We start from the raw sequence: 20,084 nt of genomic DNA on the forward strand, positions 1-20,084 counted from the left end.
TAAGCTTCATTTTGAAGTTTTTTGCAATAGGGTGGCCCCACTACATTTTGAGATAAAATTTTTAACTTCTATATTTCTAATTTTAGCATTGTACGATGTTCTAGAAAGTTGTTCCTTATTTAATTTTGAGGCACTTTGCTGAAGAAACCATTTTTTTACGTCGTTGGTATCATTTGTTATGATAATTTTAAATAATTATGTTAGGGTGACCCTAAAAAATCAATGTTTTGATTGTAACTTTTTAGTTTTAATTTTTATTGAATTGACGTCTTCTACAAAGTTTTAGAGCATAAAACATAAAACATAACGTTACATAACGCTCGAAAAACCTAATTTTCCATACCACCCTAACGATTTTAAAGTAAAATCGATTGAACAAGTGATGTAAACAACCTACGATTACGGTCTGTACAGTGAAGTTGTCACGTTGATAAGCGTTGATATTATTGAACATGTTATCCTACCAATCGGTATATTGAGTGAAGATGCGCTGGAAATATATAAGGAAGTTATGGTTACTATAAACATTTTGTTTTTGACGAATTGGGCGGAATTTTCGGTTTTATAACACTTCTAGAACTGATGATTTTGATTTCCTCGTACATAAAGCCATTTTTTCAAATGATGGAAAACCTCAAATTCCCTCAAATTCCCCAATATCAAAATATGCAGAGCAATCCTTAGCCCTTCCTCTGTCTAACCCAGGGAAAAATGGATCCCCCTTTTTCCCCCATTCAAAAATACATACATTTGAAAACAACGGATTTTTTCAATAAAAACAGTGATATCTCTGCAATCCACCAATGAATTTACTTGGTTATGTAACCAAAACGTGCATTTTTTTATGCTCTAAAACTTTGTAGAAGACGTCAATTCGATAAAAATTAAAACTAAAAAGTTACAATCAAAATATTGATTTTTTAGAATCACCCTAACATTATTATTGCAAATTGTCATAACTAATGATACAAACGACGTACAAGAATGGTTTCTTCAGCAAAGTGCCTCAAAATTAAATAAGGAACAATATTCTAGAACATCGTACAATGCTAAAATTGGAAAATCAGAAGTTAAAATTTTCATCTCAAAATATGGTGGGACCACACTATTGCAACCAACTTCAAAATAAAGCTCAAATAATAAGCTTTGACTTTGCTGAAGACACTTTGATCCTAAAAAATTATCATTATGGTGAAAATATTTTTTTCCTCCTAATTCCACGACGTGGCCCACTGTGCAATGTTTCTCCACGAAGCCTACTAATTGAAAGGCTATCTAGAAAAATATTCTATTGGAGCGAATAATAAAATATAAAAAGTATATAAAGATTTGAAAATAGATTTGAAATCACTCTTAATAGAATCATCATCATATCTTATCGTTTATTATGTAGAACAGTAACGGATCATAAATTAGTGTAATCTGTAGTTTCACATGATTTGGCCTGTCTCGCGAAGCGTCATTCGATTTGATCACACGGATTATGCAATTCGCACCTAACACTTTGAAGACGAAAGAGCAAAAAACTTGTTCTTCCGTTCGAGGGAATCCGTCGACGCATGGCAAAGTGCTAACAAATCAGCGATGCGTCACGACCGTCGTCGTCGAAGTGTCTTCCACGCATTCGGCCCGGATCACCAGCTGTGAACAGGCAGAGTCACATCTCCGTCGCCATAGCTTCTGTTGCCACGAGCCAGGGTTGAAGCGATTTCCTGCTTGCTCTGCATTGTTCCCTGCCAATAGATCGCTTTCCTTGGAAGTTGGACCTTTCGCGCGCTAAACCTGAATCGTTAGAATCGCGCAGAGAAATGATGCGCTGTTTGATAACCCATTTCGTTCATCGAACCGTGTGTTTGACTTACTGATTTATATTGGTGGCCAACGCGACATGCGAATTGGAAACCGGATTATTGGCAGAAGAGCCGGTTGCTGGAAGTTTTTCCGAAAATTTACCTCGGTGATAGAATATATCGCGCCCGCCGATTTGCCACAAGGTCAGTGCTCATCGATGTTCGGCCGTAGACGGTCTGATCTCACAGCTAGCTCTCTGTAAACTAGTGTTATACTATTTGAACCTGGACTTGAATCGACCCACTTATCTTAAGGCAACATAATTTCTACCACAGTCAACCACAAACGAAAATGAAGTCTATTGCTTTGATTGGTAAGTTCAGTATCCAAGAACGTTACTAACCTGTTAAGAATACGGATCTAATCAGAAAAGCGACGGCGCAACTTTCTCAGTGCTACACGTGTCTACAAAGCGGCAGAGTGTTTGTGAAATTATGATTAATGCAAATGAGATGGGATGAAATAAGCTTTTGAATGTGATTTAAAATCGAAAGACAAAAATATACTTTTTAATATTCATCGCGATAGGATCATCAAGCATCATCAAGCAAATCCAACTAAAGTTTCAATATAGCTCGGAGAATGGTATTGTTGTTCTGCATGAATCAAATTTGACAGTGAAAAACTAACAGGTTATGAATGAGTATATTTGAAATGTAAATGTTGGTAGGAAATTAACATTTCCAACTACAGGTGCTAAAAGAAAAAGCAAATAGTTACTCATTCAGTTGGTTCATTGACCTGAGAAACAATAGTTTGACAAAATGTATGAATTGATCATATGATACGTATGAACCTATCTTATAGCTTATTCAGATTATGATCATTTACAAGGTATTTAACATGATAAAGAGTATCTTGATGTCAAAGTTCACTCTTCTTATTTTCATTTCATTTCTTATTGTCATTTATCACGTCAAATGCCTCGTAAATGCTAAAAGAAAGAGTAAACATAACAATAAGCAATTCTCTACACCCCAGTATGGTCATTTGATCTTATGCTGGTTTTTAAGTGGCCTTGTAAAGCAAATAATGGGTTTCAAGACCGTTTCAAAATAAAAAAGATATTACTTTTGCATTTATTTATTTATTTTGTGTTTTCTGAGGGTACATTTTAGCTGATTTTTACGCATAATAGTGAACACCTGGCTGGCAGCTGTAGGTAGAAAAGTAGCTACTTTCGATTCATTCTCGCGATTATTTATGCTATTCGTTTATGGAAGCCAATGATGCCAAGAATATAACCAAAATAAGACGGAAGAATAGAAGAAATAAAATATAGACGAAGATTTTCACTCCTGTTCTTCTTCTTGTCTTCTTCTCATTCTCCTCCTTCAATAGTTCTACATTACATCTGGAACTTAGCATGCTTTTCAACGTAGTGTGCTATAAGCATTTCCACAGCTATTTGAAAGCTTTTCTATGCCTGCCATCGCATAAATATGTATCTTGTGTGGTAAGAATATTATATACCCAATACCCAAGGAGCCGAGTATGTTTACCACCCGAAAACATTCTAGACCGGAACGAGAATCGAACTGGTAATTTCCGGATTAGCAATCCTACGCTTTTGCTCGCAAGGTCAACTGAAGACCCTAGAGATTTCAAAACATGAATAAGGGGACTTCCAGCGACATTCCTTCTTCGTAGTTAGCCAGCGAAAAATGTCAGCGACAATCCACATAAAGTTTATTAGATCTATTGGGAAAAGGCATTTGAAGTGAATTTCCAGTAAATAAATTACTCGTTTTGACCATAAAAATCACTGGAATTTTAATGTTTTTCTTAGTCACATCAAACAAACCATATTCTCATGTTAATAGTAGCAACCATATAGATATGTACACATGGGCGTAGCCAGGATTCCGAACAGGGAGGGGCAATTTTTTTAAGGTCTTCTCAATCGTAGTTTTGCCAAACTTTCCAAAATGTGGTATTGAAAACAGTAGTGAGATTTGCTTTTTCATTGAGGGAGGTCACGCGATATTTATATTTTATTCTAACGAAAACTACCAGTACTGATTAAAATTTATTCATGTTCTTAATCTACCATAAGAACTCATGAATACTAATTCATAGGCATTGTCTATTACATTTGAAGTTCGAAAACGTTGAAACTTAATCGACAACCAACAGTATCTGACTAGCTCAGAACACAAGAGACTCTCCGGCAATTTAAGGTTTGACTGTGAATTACGGGTCTTCTGCAACATAAAACAAAAAACTAACAACCGGGAACACTTCGCTTTGTATTCATTCAATCCTAATTGTGGTCTGAGCGTATTATTAGGGAAACGCCCTAGGGGAACCAACCTACAATGCACTACGCGTCTCCACGTACAGTCCATACTAGAATGCAAATTCGCCGATGCGTGGTGCGTTATTTCTCTAAGAGCTGCCAGGTAAGAGGCGTTTTGTCTCATGAGTTTTCCGGCAGTGAAATGACACCACTTTTTTGCAATGATAATATAATCAATATGATAAATATTTTATATTTTTATGGCAATGTCTGGCAATATTGTTTAACTGTTGCATGAGGTAAAAATACCCATAAAAATCGTTTCAGGTAAGACGAAACTATGTGTAACAAATTTTTGTGCAAATTAATTAAGTGTAAATTAGTTTTATTATTGGTATACCGGTACATACCGCTGCTTTTTTATGGTGAATGGAAACCGGTGGCCGACATAGCAAATCCTGGCCATGTGTGTAGCTAGGAATTTCGCCGGAATAGCGAGGCGATCGGTTTCATGGACAGTTGATGCCAGACGGGATCAGCGGGCATTGCTGCCATTCTTGGAGCATTTGGTCGCCCGTGGATTAGCTGCCTTGAACGGCCGGGAAGGAAAATCGTTTTTAGTGATTAAGGCCAACGACTGGAGTATTCTCCCGATGATGGAAGGTTAATGGTTTAGGCAGTGTCGGATTTAGTGGGGCCGTGGCCCTCACAAAACCTTATGTACAAAAACCAACATTTTTTGTACATTTTTGGGACCCCGAAAACCGTCAGCCCCGGGATCTACTTTCGCCTTAATCCGGCCATGGGTGTACTCGCGAAAGCCTGAATATTTTTCAAAAAGCAGTTCAGAAAGAACATATTCTGAAGAGCAGATCGTTGTTAATATGTAACGTTTGATCTAATGCCTACTACGAGAGGAAGTGAAGGGGAGTTTCTTATATTTTTCACTGCATTTAAAACTCGCGTCTTTTTACACAGATACATGCTATTTAAAAGGAGCAACATCTGGAAATGGTTAAATGAAATTTTCATCTTGATTATCCTGCGTTTCATTCACATTTGCTTCGTCGGACATGGCATCTTGTAGGATACTCGATAGCATCTGCCATAAAATCTCGCACTCGCAGCCATAAAAATGACAGTTTGCCTTCGTATTGAGTGCCCTTGAAAACGCGAGAGAATTTAGTTTTGGATTTCGGGAGGCTTGTCCTTAAGCATAGGGGTGCGAAAAAGTTAAAATTTGAATCATTTTAATGTTGCCTCTTTTTTTGGTTGTTGTAGAATATTGCCTCATTTTTTTGTCGCGTTTAATGTTGACTACATTTCCACTCATACATTTACGTGTGACTACAAAGCAGAAAGCTTTAGTCAAGAAATGAAATGAGTCCCTCTGGTAAATGCGCTGTTCCAATTTTAACTCCGTGTTTGTACGGTTAGAAAAAAAAGTGTTGGAAATTAAGTATTTTTTGTACCGTTTAAATATAATTAACCTAAATCATAGTAGAATATGCCTAATTTTGAGTAGAAATAAATAAAAAGTTTAGTAAATTTTGTAAACATGAGAGTTAGACCTCTTCATATTTTCAAAAAGTATCAAAAATTCAACCGGTCAGCCCAGAATCACAATTCTTATGCTAAAATAAGTCTCCTGTCAACTTTTCAGCTATCTCGAAAAAAAATTCGAGGTGACTCAAATCGATTTAGTGTTTTTGGGCTATTTTCAATTTTGGAAAAAAATCAAACAAGAGATATAAACGTCGAAAACTAACGCAACAACCTCTATACGGAAGCTTTTGGTGAGCTCTACAAGTCTTGTGAACATTGCGATTCGTTCCGTTCACGTTTTGTCCATGTCAAAGTGATTTTTAAGCTTTTAAGTGCATAAAAATACTTTCCCCCAAAAGTCGTTGTTCTACAAAATTCTTGAGTTTATGGCAAATAATTGCTAATTTATTATATTATTATTCCTCTTTCTTCCCTGGAAATTTGAGTAATATAATTGCCCATGTGCGATTTACCGTTAAATTCTTAAAAATCAGAAGCTGAACATTTGTCAAAAATTTGCACGCTGAGATTTCTTCAAACAAAGAAGTTTCGATTTCACTTGTTACTACGATGCACTCAATGTTAAAAGCATGCAGACATATGATGCAATTAACAACGTTTGGAAGTCGTTTGTTGTAAGCATCAAATATCATATGATTTGATTTATGTTTTGTTCGAACAACTTGTTTGAAGAAATCCTAACGTGCAAATTTATGACAAATGTTCAGCTTCTGATTTTTAAGAATTTAACGGTAAATCCCACATGGGCAATTATATTACTCAAATTTTCAGAGAAATAAGAGGAATAATAATATAATAAATTTACAATCAGTTGTCATAAACTCAAGAATTTGTAGAACAACGACTTTTGGGGGAAACAGTATTTTTATGCACTTAAAAGCTTAAAAATCACTTTAACATGGAAAAAAGGTGAACGGAACGAATCGCAATGTTCACAAGACTTGTAGAGCACACCAAAAGCTTTCGTATAGATGTTGTTGCGATAGTTTTCCACGATTATATCTGTTGTTAGATTTTTTCCAAAATTGAAAATACCTCAAAACACTAAATCGACTTGAGCCACCTCGAAATTTTATCCGAATTAGCTGAAAATTTGAAAGGGGACTTATTTTAGCATAAGAATTGTGATGCTGGGCTGACCGGTTGAATTTTTGATACTTTTTGAAATCATGAAGAGGTCTAATGAGAGTACATAACGTTGGCTTCCCACACTTTAATACCTTTGTTGGGTAGTTTTTCTCGACATTTTATGCCGGCAAAGAAAAGAGGAAGTGGGAAATAAAGAGAAATAAAGTACCTAAAATTAGGTTCTCCTTTTCTAATAGAATAAAACATATGACCACGATAAAGCACATGAGGAAGAAGCATGTCGTCACAAGGTTAATAAGAATGTTAGAAAGCATTGAAATCAGATCGGGTACGAAATAAATGAATAAATCAAATGCTTGTAGTTTAATTGTGACAATCACACATGAAGAAAGGGAACATAAAACAATGAACTTTAAATCAAGGTCTACAAATATTTCGTGAAAAAAATGTATTATTTGGCTATTAGACAAGAATCAGAAGTGACCCTCAAATAACCGGAAGTGGCCCACAAGACATAAAGGTGACAAAATATGACTCATTTGACTATAATCAATGTCATGCAAGTGAACCGTAAGTGACCAAAAGTGACCCACGATTTATGGAAGCAATCCATAGCTGATCAAAACGACCGTAACAGGAAGTGATAATTCGGAAGTGATCGAAAATGACCGTAAGCAAGGGGCCATGCACTTATTACGTAAGAGCTTATTGGCGAGGACGAGTCTGTTGTTTACCTACACAGTAAATAGTTTTGAAGGTTCAACGACGTACTAGAAAGTGCTAGAAGTGATTATGAGTGCAAGTGCTAGAAAGTGATTATTATAAGTGCAAATAAGTACTTTATAACACAAGTGACAGAAAATCAAAACATCAACGAAAAGTGACAGCGAGATGCCTGTATGGTCTGGATTCCGTGAAAAACAGGCGTTGGGTAAGCCATTTAGAAAAAAAAAAACTTGTAAATTTGATCGTGAAAGGAACCCACATTGAAACGGAAAGAAACCCTATGTGACAGAAAGAGATTTCGAAGTGATCAACAATGGTTTATGAATGACCACAAGTTACACATAGGTAACACAAAACGAGCGGAAATGATCTACAAGTATGGAAGAACAGTGGAAAACGCACCCACGCCAGATTTCTAAAATTATAAAATTACTCATACCATCTTCACAAGGACATTTCTGAATGAATATTATCATCACAATTCAAAATTAGTTATTCATTATCAAGTCGCAATCCTATCATTTTAAGATAAATTTAACAATTTGAAATTCTTTCACCTAACAAACAACCATGCGTTCACCATTTTTTCACATGCAATTGAGCCATTTTACACAACTAATCGGGCGTTTTGCCTCAGGCCCATTCTCAAGCCATATTTGAGGAGAAGTCACGAAACCCTTGTTGTTTTGAATAGGGGATTGTGAAATGTAGCTAGTTTTGTGAATTTTAGTAGTAGAAAAAAGATATTTTAGTTACCAGATAAAGATTGTCGCTTCGGTTCCCTTTGTTCTGCTGCCCGAAACATGTTGATTACAGAACTGTAAAATCGTATGGATTTTTAGGATTCTATGGATTCAAATCGTATTAGGATTTTTCGCCCTATCCTAGCCAGCAAAAGATGTTCCGGGCAGTGACAATCCTTATCTTGTAACTAAAATATCGTTTAGTGGGGACCTACTTTGCCGTGCGGTACGATGCGTGGCAATAAAGCAAGTCCATGATGATGGTAGCTGGGTTCGAGATTCGGTCCGGCCTAGGAAATTTTCGGGTTGGAAATTTTCACGACTTCCCTGGGCATACCAGTGTCATCGTGTTAGCATCATGATATGCAAATGCAAAAATGGTAGTTTGTTTTAGAAACCTCGCAGTTAATAATTGTGGAAGAGCATAATAATCACTAAGCTTTGAGGCGGCAATGTCCCAGTGGGGATGTATTTATTTAGTTATTTATTTATAACGGATTTTTTTGTCCAAAAACGGTACGATGTGCTGGAAGACGTAGGAAATCTGTACGATGAGTTGATCTCGCAGGAACGTTAATGTTGACATTACTCAGCAGCGTCGTACAGTCAATGTTGTGGGACAGGATATCGAACACGAACAACCGTTGAAGAGGGATTCTCCTGCTAGCCAGAGATGACAAATGAATTAATCCACAACGATGCTCATATTGGGGAAGGCGGACGGGGTCATTCCACGGTAGTCGACGAAGCGCAAATCGAATGAAATTTCGTTGAATTCGCTCGATCCTATTACTCTACTGCACTACATGATATGGACCCCACACGAGGACAGAGTATTTCAGTGTACTGCGGACCAGGGCACAGTAGAGAGTTTTCAAGCAATATATATCTTCAAACTCCTGAGCGTTTCGTTTCATAAATCCAAGCATTGCATACGCGTTGGTGGTTGTTGTAGTTATGGGCAAATTGAAGTTGAGCCTGAAATCTAGCTGGACGCCAAGGTCCTTGACGGTGCTGACTCTTGCGATACTGGCGGCCGACATAATCGAAGGCAGACGGAATTCTCGATCTACTGAACGAAATTACATTGCATTTAGCGTGCACCAGTTTACCAATGCGTTCATGTCAGCATTCGACCAAAGATGCCACCACTCGAAAGAATTTCAAGTCATCAGCAAACATCGCTTTCGGGAATGCACGCGGATGGTTGCTTTTGAATTTACTGTCACGTTTTTGTTCGTTCCCGCAAGAAATAGATTCGGCTGATGTTAATATTTTGCATATGTACTATAGAAGAAAAAAGTTAAAATGATCTGGAGTTAGAAATGTACGCATTTGATTACCTTTAATAAAGTGTATTTCTTAATTGAGTGCGAGAAATCATTTGAGTAGTTTGTATACGTGGTGTCTTATGTGAAATATGTGTTGCTGTGTGATAATATCAGAAATACATGGATCAATAACGAATTGCTCAGAATAGCTCTGGAAGAGTGAAGTGAATTGTAGATTGCAGTAGAGCTAACACCTTCTAACTCCCGGGCTAAAGCTGACTTTTTACAAACAACTTTCTTCCATAATACCACTGCCGGATCCACACACACACAGATCGGCAAACATCGCTTTCGGGAATTCAATTGTGGTGCAGAGATCATTCACAAAAAGCTTAAATATAAGTGACTTCCTTGTGGAACGCCAGAAGAGATAGCGAAAGAGTCCGAGCGGGTTCCGTTAATGCGCACGTACGCTTGTTACTACGGGTCAGATGGACCCTGCTAAATCCCTGGGCACCGGCTAGTCAGAGCTTAAGCTCTATTGCTCTCAGGGTCGGCTACTACTGCTGTTCAAGAGTTCTTTCACTTAGATTGGGTGTAACACTATACTTTGGAATTTTAGATTATTTATTTTGCCACTTACAGATTGGTGTGTGTGTGAGTGTAGGAATGGGAACGGAGCCGGCCGGCTACGCACTGCTGACATGTACCGTAGATGTTTTCTGCCTGCCACGTGGATCGTTGCACCTAGCGTGGGTTACTTGGCAGCGTTTCCAGAAGCGTTCGTGGTTCGGATAACGCCTACTGGTGGACACAACGGGAATGGGTGGTCGGGTTCACGGGATTCCAGGGGCCTTCAGTACCGGTTTTGGCCGTACTCGGGGGATTTCGTCACGCCACTTAAGCTTGGCTACGGCTTCGACTCCTTGTGACCTCGGAGGGTATTAACGGGAAGCCTTCAAGGTCCCAGATGACGCCTACAATCGGCCACCGTATGGAAAGGTAATTCTCGGGTCACCGGATTCCGGATGCCTTCGGGGTAGTTCTTGGCTGAAGTCGTAGGACTTCGTCGCGCCTCCTGGTGCTTGCGGGTACTGCTTGCAACCGCGAGGCAGCTCACTCAAGTCGGTTAGGCCTCTTAATGAACCGGATTTGATTCGATAACCGTTTGGGTCCTGAGCATGTGGTGATTGGATACAGAAGTGGGGTTAGGAACTAGGGTCGTCTAGATAAGGTTGAATATGAATACCTGATTCGACCTAATCAATGCCCTTCGGGATTAGGGTTTGTAGGCTCACGACAACTCACGACTTGCTACGTGATAAAGGGTTTTTTAGAATCTTTTCCACCACTTAAACTTAGAATTTACAGACACGTTCCAATAAGACTGCGACTTGCTCGAAGTGTGAAATGAAAAGGAAGCAGGCCAGCAAACGTAGCAGTCCAGACCCTAGTATCCTCTCTTTTCTGTATTCCCACTCTTTTCATCCTGCCTTCCTATTTGGTACAACTTCTCATCTGGCATCCCGTTTTGCTTTTCAACAGTGCGTACAGTGTATGGTGTAATGATATGGCTTTACAAATTATGTTTTTAATTTAGTGTTACTTTATAATTTACCCAATTCTTATGTGTGCATGCTATTTAGTAATTAGTTTTAGTTTATTTAAGTTTACTCAAAACCTAGATAATATATTTCTTTTGGTTGTATATACGTCATTTTAATGGAAAATTTAGGATTTAATGTCTTAACGGTAACACGCTTTACGATCAGTTAGGTTAGGTAGGAATATATCCAACGAGTTAGTCAGGTGGGTAGGCCCATTCTGTCTAATTTATCAACGGTCAATATTTTCGAAAGATTATTGTTTTATACTGCAAAAAACAAAGTGGTTGACTGGACATTGTTTAAACATGATTGGAATTATTATTCTAGTAAAAAACTGCCGATCTTTTCTTTCCGATCAAAAGCTAACGATTTATTGGAAGTGATGCTGAAAAGCTATGCAGTACATGAGCAGAGATGCAGAAGACTCTTCAGTTCTTGTACCAAAATGTGCGGAAGAAACATTGCTTTCGTGATACTGTTTGCATTAAGGAAGCGTCAACTGACGTTATTATATAGGATGCCAATCTGCTCTACAGTCCAACTGGAGCTTCGCTTGTTTTTAACATAGCTTTCTTTCAGCATTTACTTAGTTATTGATTGAAAGCTTTTCCATGCCCGCCATTTGCAAGAGTAATATTTTGTGTGGAAAGTACAATGGATACACTATGCCCAGTGTGTCGAGAATATTTTTTACCCAAAAACATTCTAGACCTGACTGATAATAATCAAACTCGTCATCTTTGGAATGGCAATCCTACGCCTTTGCTCGCAAGGCTAACTGGAGATCCCAATGATTCAATGTACATTTCTATTCTGGTAAATCATGGATAAGTATTCGCAATGCGTACTGCTCATAATAGTTCTTGCACTTGTGTAATCTACAAACTCGTGAGCATTCTTGGAAATTCGTATATACACTTGAAAGTTTTTAAAAGATTATGAAAGTCTAGTGAGTTGAAAAGAATGTGAAGGTTGTATCCTAGACACGATCGCCAGTTGGACGCAGGATTGCTTAAAGAGTAAATATTTATTTCGAAATTCTGAATATGTTTACTGACGCTGGTTCGAGGTTCATGAGACCGCTATTGATGGCATAGTTGAATTGAACTACAGACATCAGGCTCTCATGCGGCTTTTCTGTAAGAATTGTTAGTAAGACGTCATGAATTATTTGCGGTTGTGTTTTGTAATTTGGAAAACATAATTCTTTAACTTTCTCTTGTCCATATATAATGGTGGTCCGAACAAGGGTCGATATACACCCGATTTTTTTTTACACGGGGGATGCGTTCCGTGTCAAAAAAGTTTTCAGTTTCAAATTTGAAAACCCGTGTAGAAAAAGTTTTATGATTTCTCAACAAACTTTGAAGCAACTTTAAAAAAAATGTATAGGATTTTTTTTACACGGTGTAAAAAAAAACCGTGTAATAACAGAATCGGGTGTATGTATTTCCAATTATGCGCATTTCATTAAGTGACGTTTCAGGTTGAAAGTCTGTTTAATACAGATTCAAAGAATGCGCATTTCCTATCTCTAAAAACAGCAAAACCTAAATCAGACTCTCGAGAGAAAATTTCACTTCATTGCTACCGACGCCAATGTCAGCCACTCGATGCACTCCTGTCGACGCCAAGCGGAATTTGCACTTTGAAAATAAAAATCCTTGACCCTGGTTTTGCATCGATCAAATGAAAGGCGGAGCCAGCGAGCCGATGCCAATGGCCGTCGAAAAGGTGGGGGCTCGGTCGCCTTTGCAAGCGGATACTGGGAAGCCGTGGTCCAGTTTTTCCGACATAATCAGCAGAACGACCGGAACGAACCACCGAATAACCAAACACCATGGCACCGAAAGTCGGTGGCAGAAAGGCAGCGAAACAGGTAGCAGCCAAGATGGCTGCAACGGACAGCGACAGCAAGGCTCAGAAGAGCATTTACAAGGTCCACCTGGATACTGGCGTCTCGTCGAAGGCCTTCCGACAAACACTCAACGTTTCCTGCTGCCGGTTGAGCTGGCCTGAGATGGTGTTCGGGGGGAACCATAGCCACCGCAAAGTACACCAACTCCATGAAAACGAGGACGTAGGTCCACTCACCCATGTAAGATTTTTCTTATACGAATCATTTTTTATTTATATGGAGCGTAAGAAAATGGTAGACCCCTCCTCCCCACACAAATGCTTACGTAATTAGTGTACGTTTATCAAATCAGAATTTTGATTTAAAAAAATACACTTAACTGCTACTGACGCCAACGGTTATCTACTCATGTTTTACCGCTTAAACAAGATAAGATAGACGCCATCCATGTGAAACAAAATTGCTGCATCTTCCTCCGACTAGCACCAGCGCTGCTAGCGACAGTGAGACTAACTTAGACTTACGGGCTTGCTCTCAAGCCTCAAGGCGGATCAACAACTCCCGGTCAATAGCTCAGTAACATGAGACCCCTGAACTGTGTCACAGGGCCAGCATGCTACTGGATAATTCGGAGGGGCTACGCGGAACAATGGGTGTACAAACTGTGGAATTAATTTATTGTAATTTTGTGTAAAATGACTATGGCAGTTTATTTAAAGCCAGTTAGTAGGAATCTATGTTGGGTGGTTTTTCATTGTTCGGTACGTACCGGTGGTGCTATTGGACGACGTTGGCGAGCGCTCGCAGCAGCAGGTGAGTTGGTGGTCGGCGGCGTCTTGGTAGGATGGCGCGTTGGTTGGTGAACGGCTCAGGGCAATGGCGAGGTCGGAGGTTGCCTTGAATGGTCGAAATGGCAGCTTACCACTCGCAAGGACGCTTTCGATCGACTTTCGCTTTCGATCGACGGACCACGAACGATACCGTATTGGCCACGCCGAGAAGGGTTCTCTCCGGCGGAACTGTGCCAGAAATCCTTAATGGTTAGACCGAGATCCAACGCGGACGTTGACTCGGTCGATCGTGCTGCGTGAGGTCGCTAATCTAGCGAATGAAATATACGAACAAAAGGTCCTATGGACCAAAATGGTTTAAAACTCTTCCTCCGGGCTTTTCTGGTAGTCCAAGTTACCTGAACGAACTATTAGGGGCCACAAGATGTCGTTCACTTCAATTTAAAATTCACTGAGGCACTACAGAGGCACTCTTACTCACGGCTTACTTGCATGGACGCCAATTTCCTAATGACTAGTAATCTGTACCCTAGAGGTATGCAGACCTTTTCCTCTTCCATCAAGTTTTCCCGCCCAATCGTTCATGCTTCCATTATCCTTATCCACCCCTCCATGTCGACCAACATGTCCTTCTCCCCCTTTATACCACAGTTGATCATCATCACCCATTCATTCCTACTTGCCCATTATTTTATTTTACAATTTTCACATTAACAATTTAAGCTTTACACAATTTTTACATTATAAAATTTTCCAATTACATTTTATTTACATAAATAACTTTTACATAAACAAGGTTTACATTAACATATTTTGACTATTCCTACTAAATTTAAGACAATTTTTAAAATCAACTCAACAGTTTCAAGACAAGACACACAAATTGAAATAAAATCTATGAGATATGTAACTGAACGGTTACAACAGAGAGCTTCTGCCGCTGTCGAGCGATTACGATTTAAACTTTTAAAAATATTTGTATCGGCTCAACCTGGTCTTGTGTAGAATGATGGCTCTGAAAAGAACCGATTTGATGTCAATAATTCGGCTTTCCAATCACAAACAGCAACAAAACCGAAATCACACTCTACACGGTTACAAAAAAAGTACCTAATTTTAGGTAATTTGTCTCTGACATCTCTCTCCATCTTCCCTAATTTTGGGTTCTCACACTAAACCCTCAATTTTAGTGAAAAGCACCTAATGTTAAGTACTTTTTTCTAACCGTATAGAGAAAATTTCACTCTCTGCTACTGATGCCAACACATTCGATGATTTGAAACGTCATCCATGTGAATAAATTTTTGCAGCATCACTCCCTGACGACTTCACCAACTTCAACTTTCAGCTGTCGCCAAGCGATTATGATTTGCAATATAAAGAGAATTTGCCTCTTGTGTAGAATGGTAGTTCTGAAAATAATCGATTTGCAATCAACAGTCGGCCTTTGTAATCAATCCGAACCTTGCGTAGAAATTTCACATGACTGCTGCTGCTGCTGTCCGACAGATACTGTACGATTTTTTTCTAAGAAGCCACAATTTAGAATACACTTTTAGTGCCGCTATGATGTCCCGGGGGCCGGGACTGCAAACGACGCCATTTTTGCAATCAACCCTTTCTTCACTTGAAATGTTGGTCCTGAAAAGAATCGATTTTCTGCGACAGTACTATACGCACTCGTGTCCGCTATCCATGAAATTTCGATTGAACTGAGGAATGGAGTTCACCCATTAGTTGCACGATTCTGATGTCTGTGCTTGCGATGCACATACGGGATTGATTGGTTTACCGATTTCAAACAGTGCCTGGCGAAATTCAATTTTTCAATAAATTATCGCTTTTAACCAATTGTTTTTAATTAACAAAATCTAGAAGACTTCATCAATCGATTGATACCGACATCTCCAAAATCGGTTGGAAGACGGCTGAGATATTAGCTCATTCTTCCTGGCCACTTTTCGTGACGGTCTCAGATTTGAATGTGCGGAATAACCCCTATCTTTCCAAAGTACGAGATTTTACGTCAAAAGTTTATAAATCCCTTTCAATAGGCAATATTCAAAAATTATTTAATAAAACCTTATTGATCAACCTACCGGTAATACTGCCTTCCTAACGCTTTAAGAAAAAAAAACAGTTCTATGATCGTAACTTTAAAGCCCATGATCCGATCTTGTCAATTATCGATATGAAAGAATGGGACAGAATTCCCCGTCGTATGAAACTTTCTGCAAGAAAATCGATTAAGGATAAGTGAGATAGACTTTTTGCGCACACATACATGCACACACAGACATCACCTCAATTTGTCGAGTTGGTATATACCACTATAGGTCTATACAAATTTTGTTTTTGGAGCGATCATATTACCTTTCGATGCACTTAGAGTACGAGAAATGCAAAACAGTGTGTTGGTAAAGTATCACCAATAAATAATAATATGTAGCTCTTCAAAACCATATGGAGAGCTCGTTGAATATGCAATAAATCAATAATATTTCAGCAATAATAGAAATCCTAAATTAAATAAATTTATCAAATCTTAAACAAATCTTTATAACTACAACAAAATATCAGCTAGTGAATCATTTGAAGTGAAATTTTTTCTTCTGTTGGTACGTGTTGCGCCCATTTGTGAGAGAACAAAAAGAGTTCAACTCAAATGAGCTTTTCCCTTTTACAAAAAAAAAAGAAATAAATAGAACTTGTAGAGAAATCCTATAAATTCGTAATAAATCGAAAAAGTCGTTAAGAACATTCTGCTAATAATCTTCAATTGTTGTTATTTTGATATTTGAAAAAATACGTCGTCTCGTCAGGGTTCACATCTTATATTGATTCATCAACACACGGAAGATTTTTATTTAATTTAATGCAATAAAGTAAGGTACACTGGGGGAAGTGGAAAAGGAAAAATCGATAGTGCATGTTTGAATTAGTGTAAAACCAGTTTAAATGATCTAAATGCATTCAATCAAAATGGGCTATCAAAAACAGTAAATTTTGCACCAACTGTGCGGTAATTCATACCATTTTGGTCGCTTGAAATTTATGGAAATAGATTTCAAAACTAGGAGTTGTTTTTCCACTTAACCCAGTGGGATGGGGTAAGTGGAAAACCCATGTTACCTAGACCTTCAATAGTGATGAGTAGTTACATATAACTAAAATCAATACGATACTTGCTCTGAGTATCTTTTGTGGAATAATTTCATTTAAAGTAATAGAATAGATCCTCAAGGAATTCTCGTAATAGCTAGGGGAGGGCTGGTTTTGCCTTCTCGAACACTAAGTTTACGTAAAATTTATATGTTCGCCCCAAAGATGAACTTTTTAAAGAAAAATGGGACTTACAGGGTTATAAACTAATCAAATTAGTTTAACGAATTAAGATGATGTCTGTATGTGCATATTTGTATGTATGTGTGTGCGCAAAGCACGCACAAAATTATCAGCTATTTCTAAGCACTTGTCCTTAACCAATATGTTAGCAAAAAAATTGTATTCAACGGCGGAACTTGTTATGAAAAAAAAATTAATGTGAATTATACAATATATTTACCTATCAGTGCTATTTTTAACTTTCTTATACATTTTTTTCATGTGAAACACATGTGAAAGGCATCAATACCGATAGGTGGATTAATCAGGCATTTTCTCATTTATATGAGTCCAATCACCACTGGAATCGCAATGAGAACAAAGAAGGAATATATTAAGATTCACAGCTATCGAAATAAACCCTGGAGGGAAGAAAAAAATTGAGTAACTAGAACATTATCCACTTCCCCCGCAGTGTTTGATACCTGGGGTAAGTGTAAAATCTTTGAATTAATTGCTTTCTTGGTACAAACCACTACCAATTGAATGGGATTAGTTTAATTGTATTATAATGGTCACCTGGGATATAAATTCACTTGAAAAAAGAACAATTGGTGCAAATAAGAATTGATTTTATGAATGCAAAAATCAACTTTTCGCGAAACCTAAATCTACAGTTCTAGCGTTAACCGTGTTAGTGTATGTATTATACAAATTTCAACATAGTATTAGTGTGAGCATCAAAGTATATTCTTGCATAATGTTATGATGTGGTAAAAACTATAAAGTATGTACAATTCCAATTTTTCGAGTCGATTTTTACACTTACCCCCTTTTTCCACTTCCCCCAGTGTACCTTATGTTAAATGGACACATATGTGCAGACAAGCGTAGAACACGTGGAGCTCGCGAACTCTTAGAAATCGGTGTGTGAAACTAATTAACACTATGTTGCTAATTCCATGTATTACGCCATCATATTCAATTTGGGCTCGATGCGTTACCAATGCGTTCTGAACAGATCAAACAGAAGTCAAAAATCTTTTTAGCTGTTAATAAAATTTATTTCACTGTCCTCACCGAAACTCTTTATATTTCAGTTTTCTTCCTCCGTGCTGTATCGCTCACATACGAACAACAGCTGACGACGTACTATTTCCAAAACTACTACTGCAGTCCGTCCTTGTGCCAGGGTGCTGGTCCCCATGTGGCATGTAACCCTCCGAATCCCTTCGGAAACAGTTGCTACGGAAAGCAACCTCAGGTGGTGGCCATGACGGCTGAACGGCGAGCACAGATTTTAGACCTTCACAACCGACAGCGATCGCTGCTGGCCAGCGGACGGTTACCGGGTTATTATCCGGCTGCCAAAATGCCCACTTTGCAGTGGGATCTGGAGCTTCAATATCTGGCCGAAGCTAACGCGCGATCCTGCAATTACGGTCACGATAAATGCCGTAACACAAATTGGAGCAAATACGTGGGACAGAACATCGGAGTATTGAGGTTCTACGGTCTGTCAATTTCCAAGGGGGAATCGATCAAGTACTTCATTGACGCGTGGTTCAACGAATATATTTATGCCCAACCGTATGTGGATAGTTATCCCCAATACTACAATGGGTAAGTAGATCTTATTGTGTTGATCAAACCTCGTATATTAATTATTTGCTTGTTTTTAGACCTCAAATTGGACACTTTACACAGATTATTAGTGATCGTACGGTCAAAATTGGCTGTGGATTGGTCACGTTCAGCACGTACGGTGGCGACCTATGGACACACGACTATTTCGTGTGCAACTACTCGTTCACAAACATAATCGGGCAGCCGGCCTATACCAAAGGAGTTTCAGCTTCGCAATGTACGACGGGACAAAGTCTTACCTATCCGGGGTTGTGCAACTGATCAAGAACCATCTTGCGATGAAAAATTGTGCAAAGGATTTTTTTTTATTTCCAAAATATCACGAATAACGCGAATCATTCACAATCTAAGAGTGAACTCAAAAACCAAATGTCTTATCGGTAACAAAGCACTATTTCGAATTGATAGCATCGATTTCTCCAAGCATGATAAATTTTTGATAAACTAAATTACGGCAAGCATATAAAGTCGAATAACATTAGAAATGCTTATTAGAATGCTAAATGTTGAGATTCGCTTGCGGCACATTAACTATTACGACAAAAAAAATCACCATAGAGTATCGCTTGACACCATTCGCAAAATCTTTAATTAGTTCAAAATTTGTGCCAAATTAAATTCAAATAAAATTAATGAGCACTAACCATCTGTGCCAAGTGCTCATCCTTGGCACAAAGTAAGAGATTTTTCCACAGCAATTAAAAACCGTTGATCGGTAATGTTTTGGACGAGGAAGAATAATGACTGAAAACCCACCCACATTGTTGGACTCGCTTAAAATCCGGTGGCTTGCGCGGTGCTCAAGACATCGACGGCGACGGGAGTATAAACTAAATAAGCGCTTATTTATTAGCTTACAAAGAATGTGTCAGACTGAAACCGCGCTCGCTCAAAGAAGCGGCTCCCGGTGACCGACGACATATCAGTCGGCTGCCTCGCGAGCTCCGAAGACATATGAACGTATTTATGAATGTGCCAGCATGCTCTCATTAAGTCGTTACACTTCACGCCTTTTCGGTATTTGTTTTAGGTCGGGTGCACCTTCCGCCACCAGGGGAACCCATCGCTTTCACCATGCTGTTTTGGTGTGGTATGAAAGAAGATTGTTCAGATTTTCACGAGGGGTCTTAAGATGGAAATCTTTCAAGTACTGAAGTACAACATCTTAAGTAATGCAAATAAGGCACTGTACTCCTAATGACGATCTTAGCCTATTCATATAATCAATATATTATTGGTTATTTGCATTGAGGATAATATTTTCTAATTCCAAACACAGTCAGTGTGTGTCAGTCTAATTCCAAACACAGTTCAGTCAATGAAAATCTCATTTTATATTTTACTCCTAATGCAGCATATCTAAAATAAAAAG

At 38.4% G+C, this 20,084-nt stretch overlaps 1 protein-coding gene across 1 annotated transcript; it reads left to right on the forward strand.

Moving 5' to 3' along the window:
• The first annotated feature begins 1,772 nt into the window (after positions 1-1,772).
• Positions 1,773-19,113, forward strand: LOC134207827 (antigen 5 like allergen Cul n 1-like). The gene is made up of 3 exons (XM_062683775.1): positions 1,773-2,164; positions 18,166-18,688; positions 18,748-19,113. The coding sequence occupies exons 1-3, from the start codon at positions 2,143-2,145 to the stop codon at positions 18,971-18,973; spliced, it is 771 nt and encodes a 256-aa protein (XP_062539759.1). The 5' UTR covers positions 1,773-2,142; the 3' UTR covers positions 18,974-19,113.
• The last annotated feature ends 971 nt before the right edge of the window (positions 19,114-20,084 follow it).

Source organism: Armigeres subalbatus, chromosome 1 (assembly GCF_024139115.2).
Source record: "Armigeres subalbatus isolate Guangzhou_Male chromosome 1, GZ_Asu_2, whole genome shotgun sequence".
Classification (NCBI taxonomy): Eukaryota; Metazoa; Arthropoda; class Insecta; order Diptera; family Culicidae; genus Armigeres; species Armigeres subalbatus.

Excerpts from the sequence above, each read along its gene's own strand:
- LOC134207827 (XM_062683775.1), top strand. The coding sequence starts at position 2,143 with ATGAAGTCTATTGCTTTGATTG. Across the intron at positions 2,165-18,165 it reads GAAGTCTATTGCTTTGATTG|TTTTCTTCCTCCGTGCTGTA; the intron begins GTAAGTTCAGTA and ends TTTATATTTCAG. Across the intron at positions 18,689-18,747 it reads TATCCCCAATACTACAATGG|ACCTCAAATTGGACACTTTA; the intron begins GTAAGTAGATCT and ends GCTTGTTTTTAG.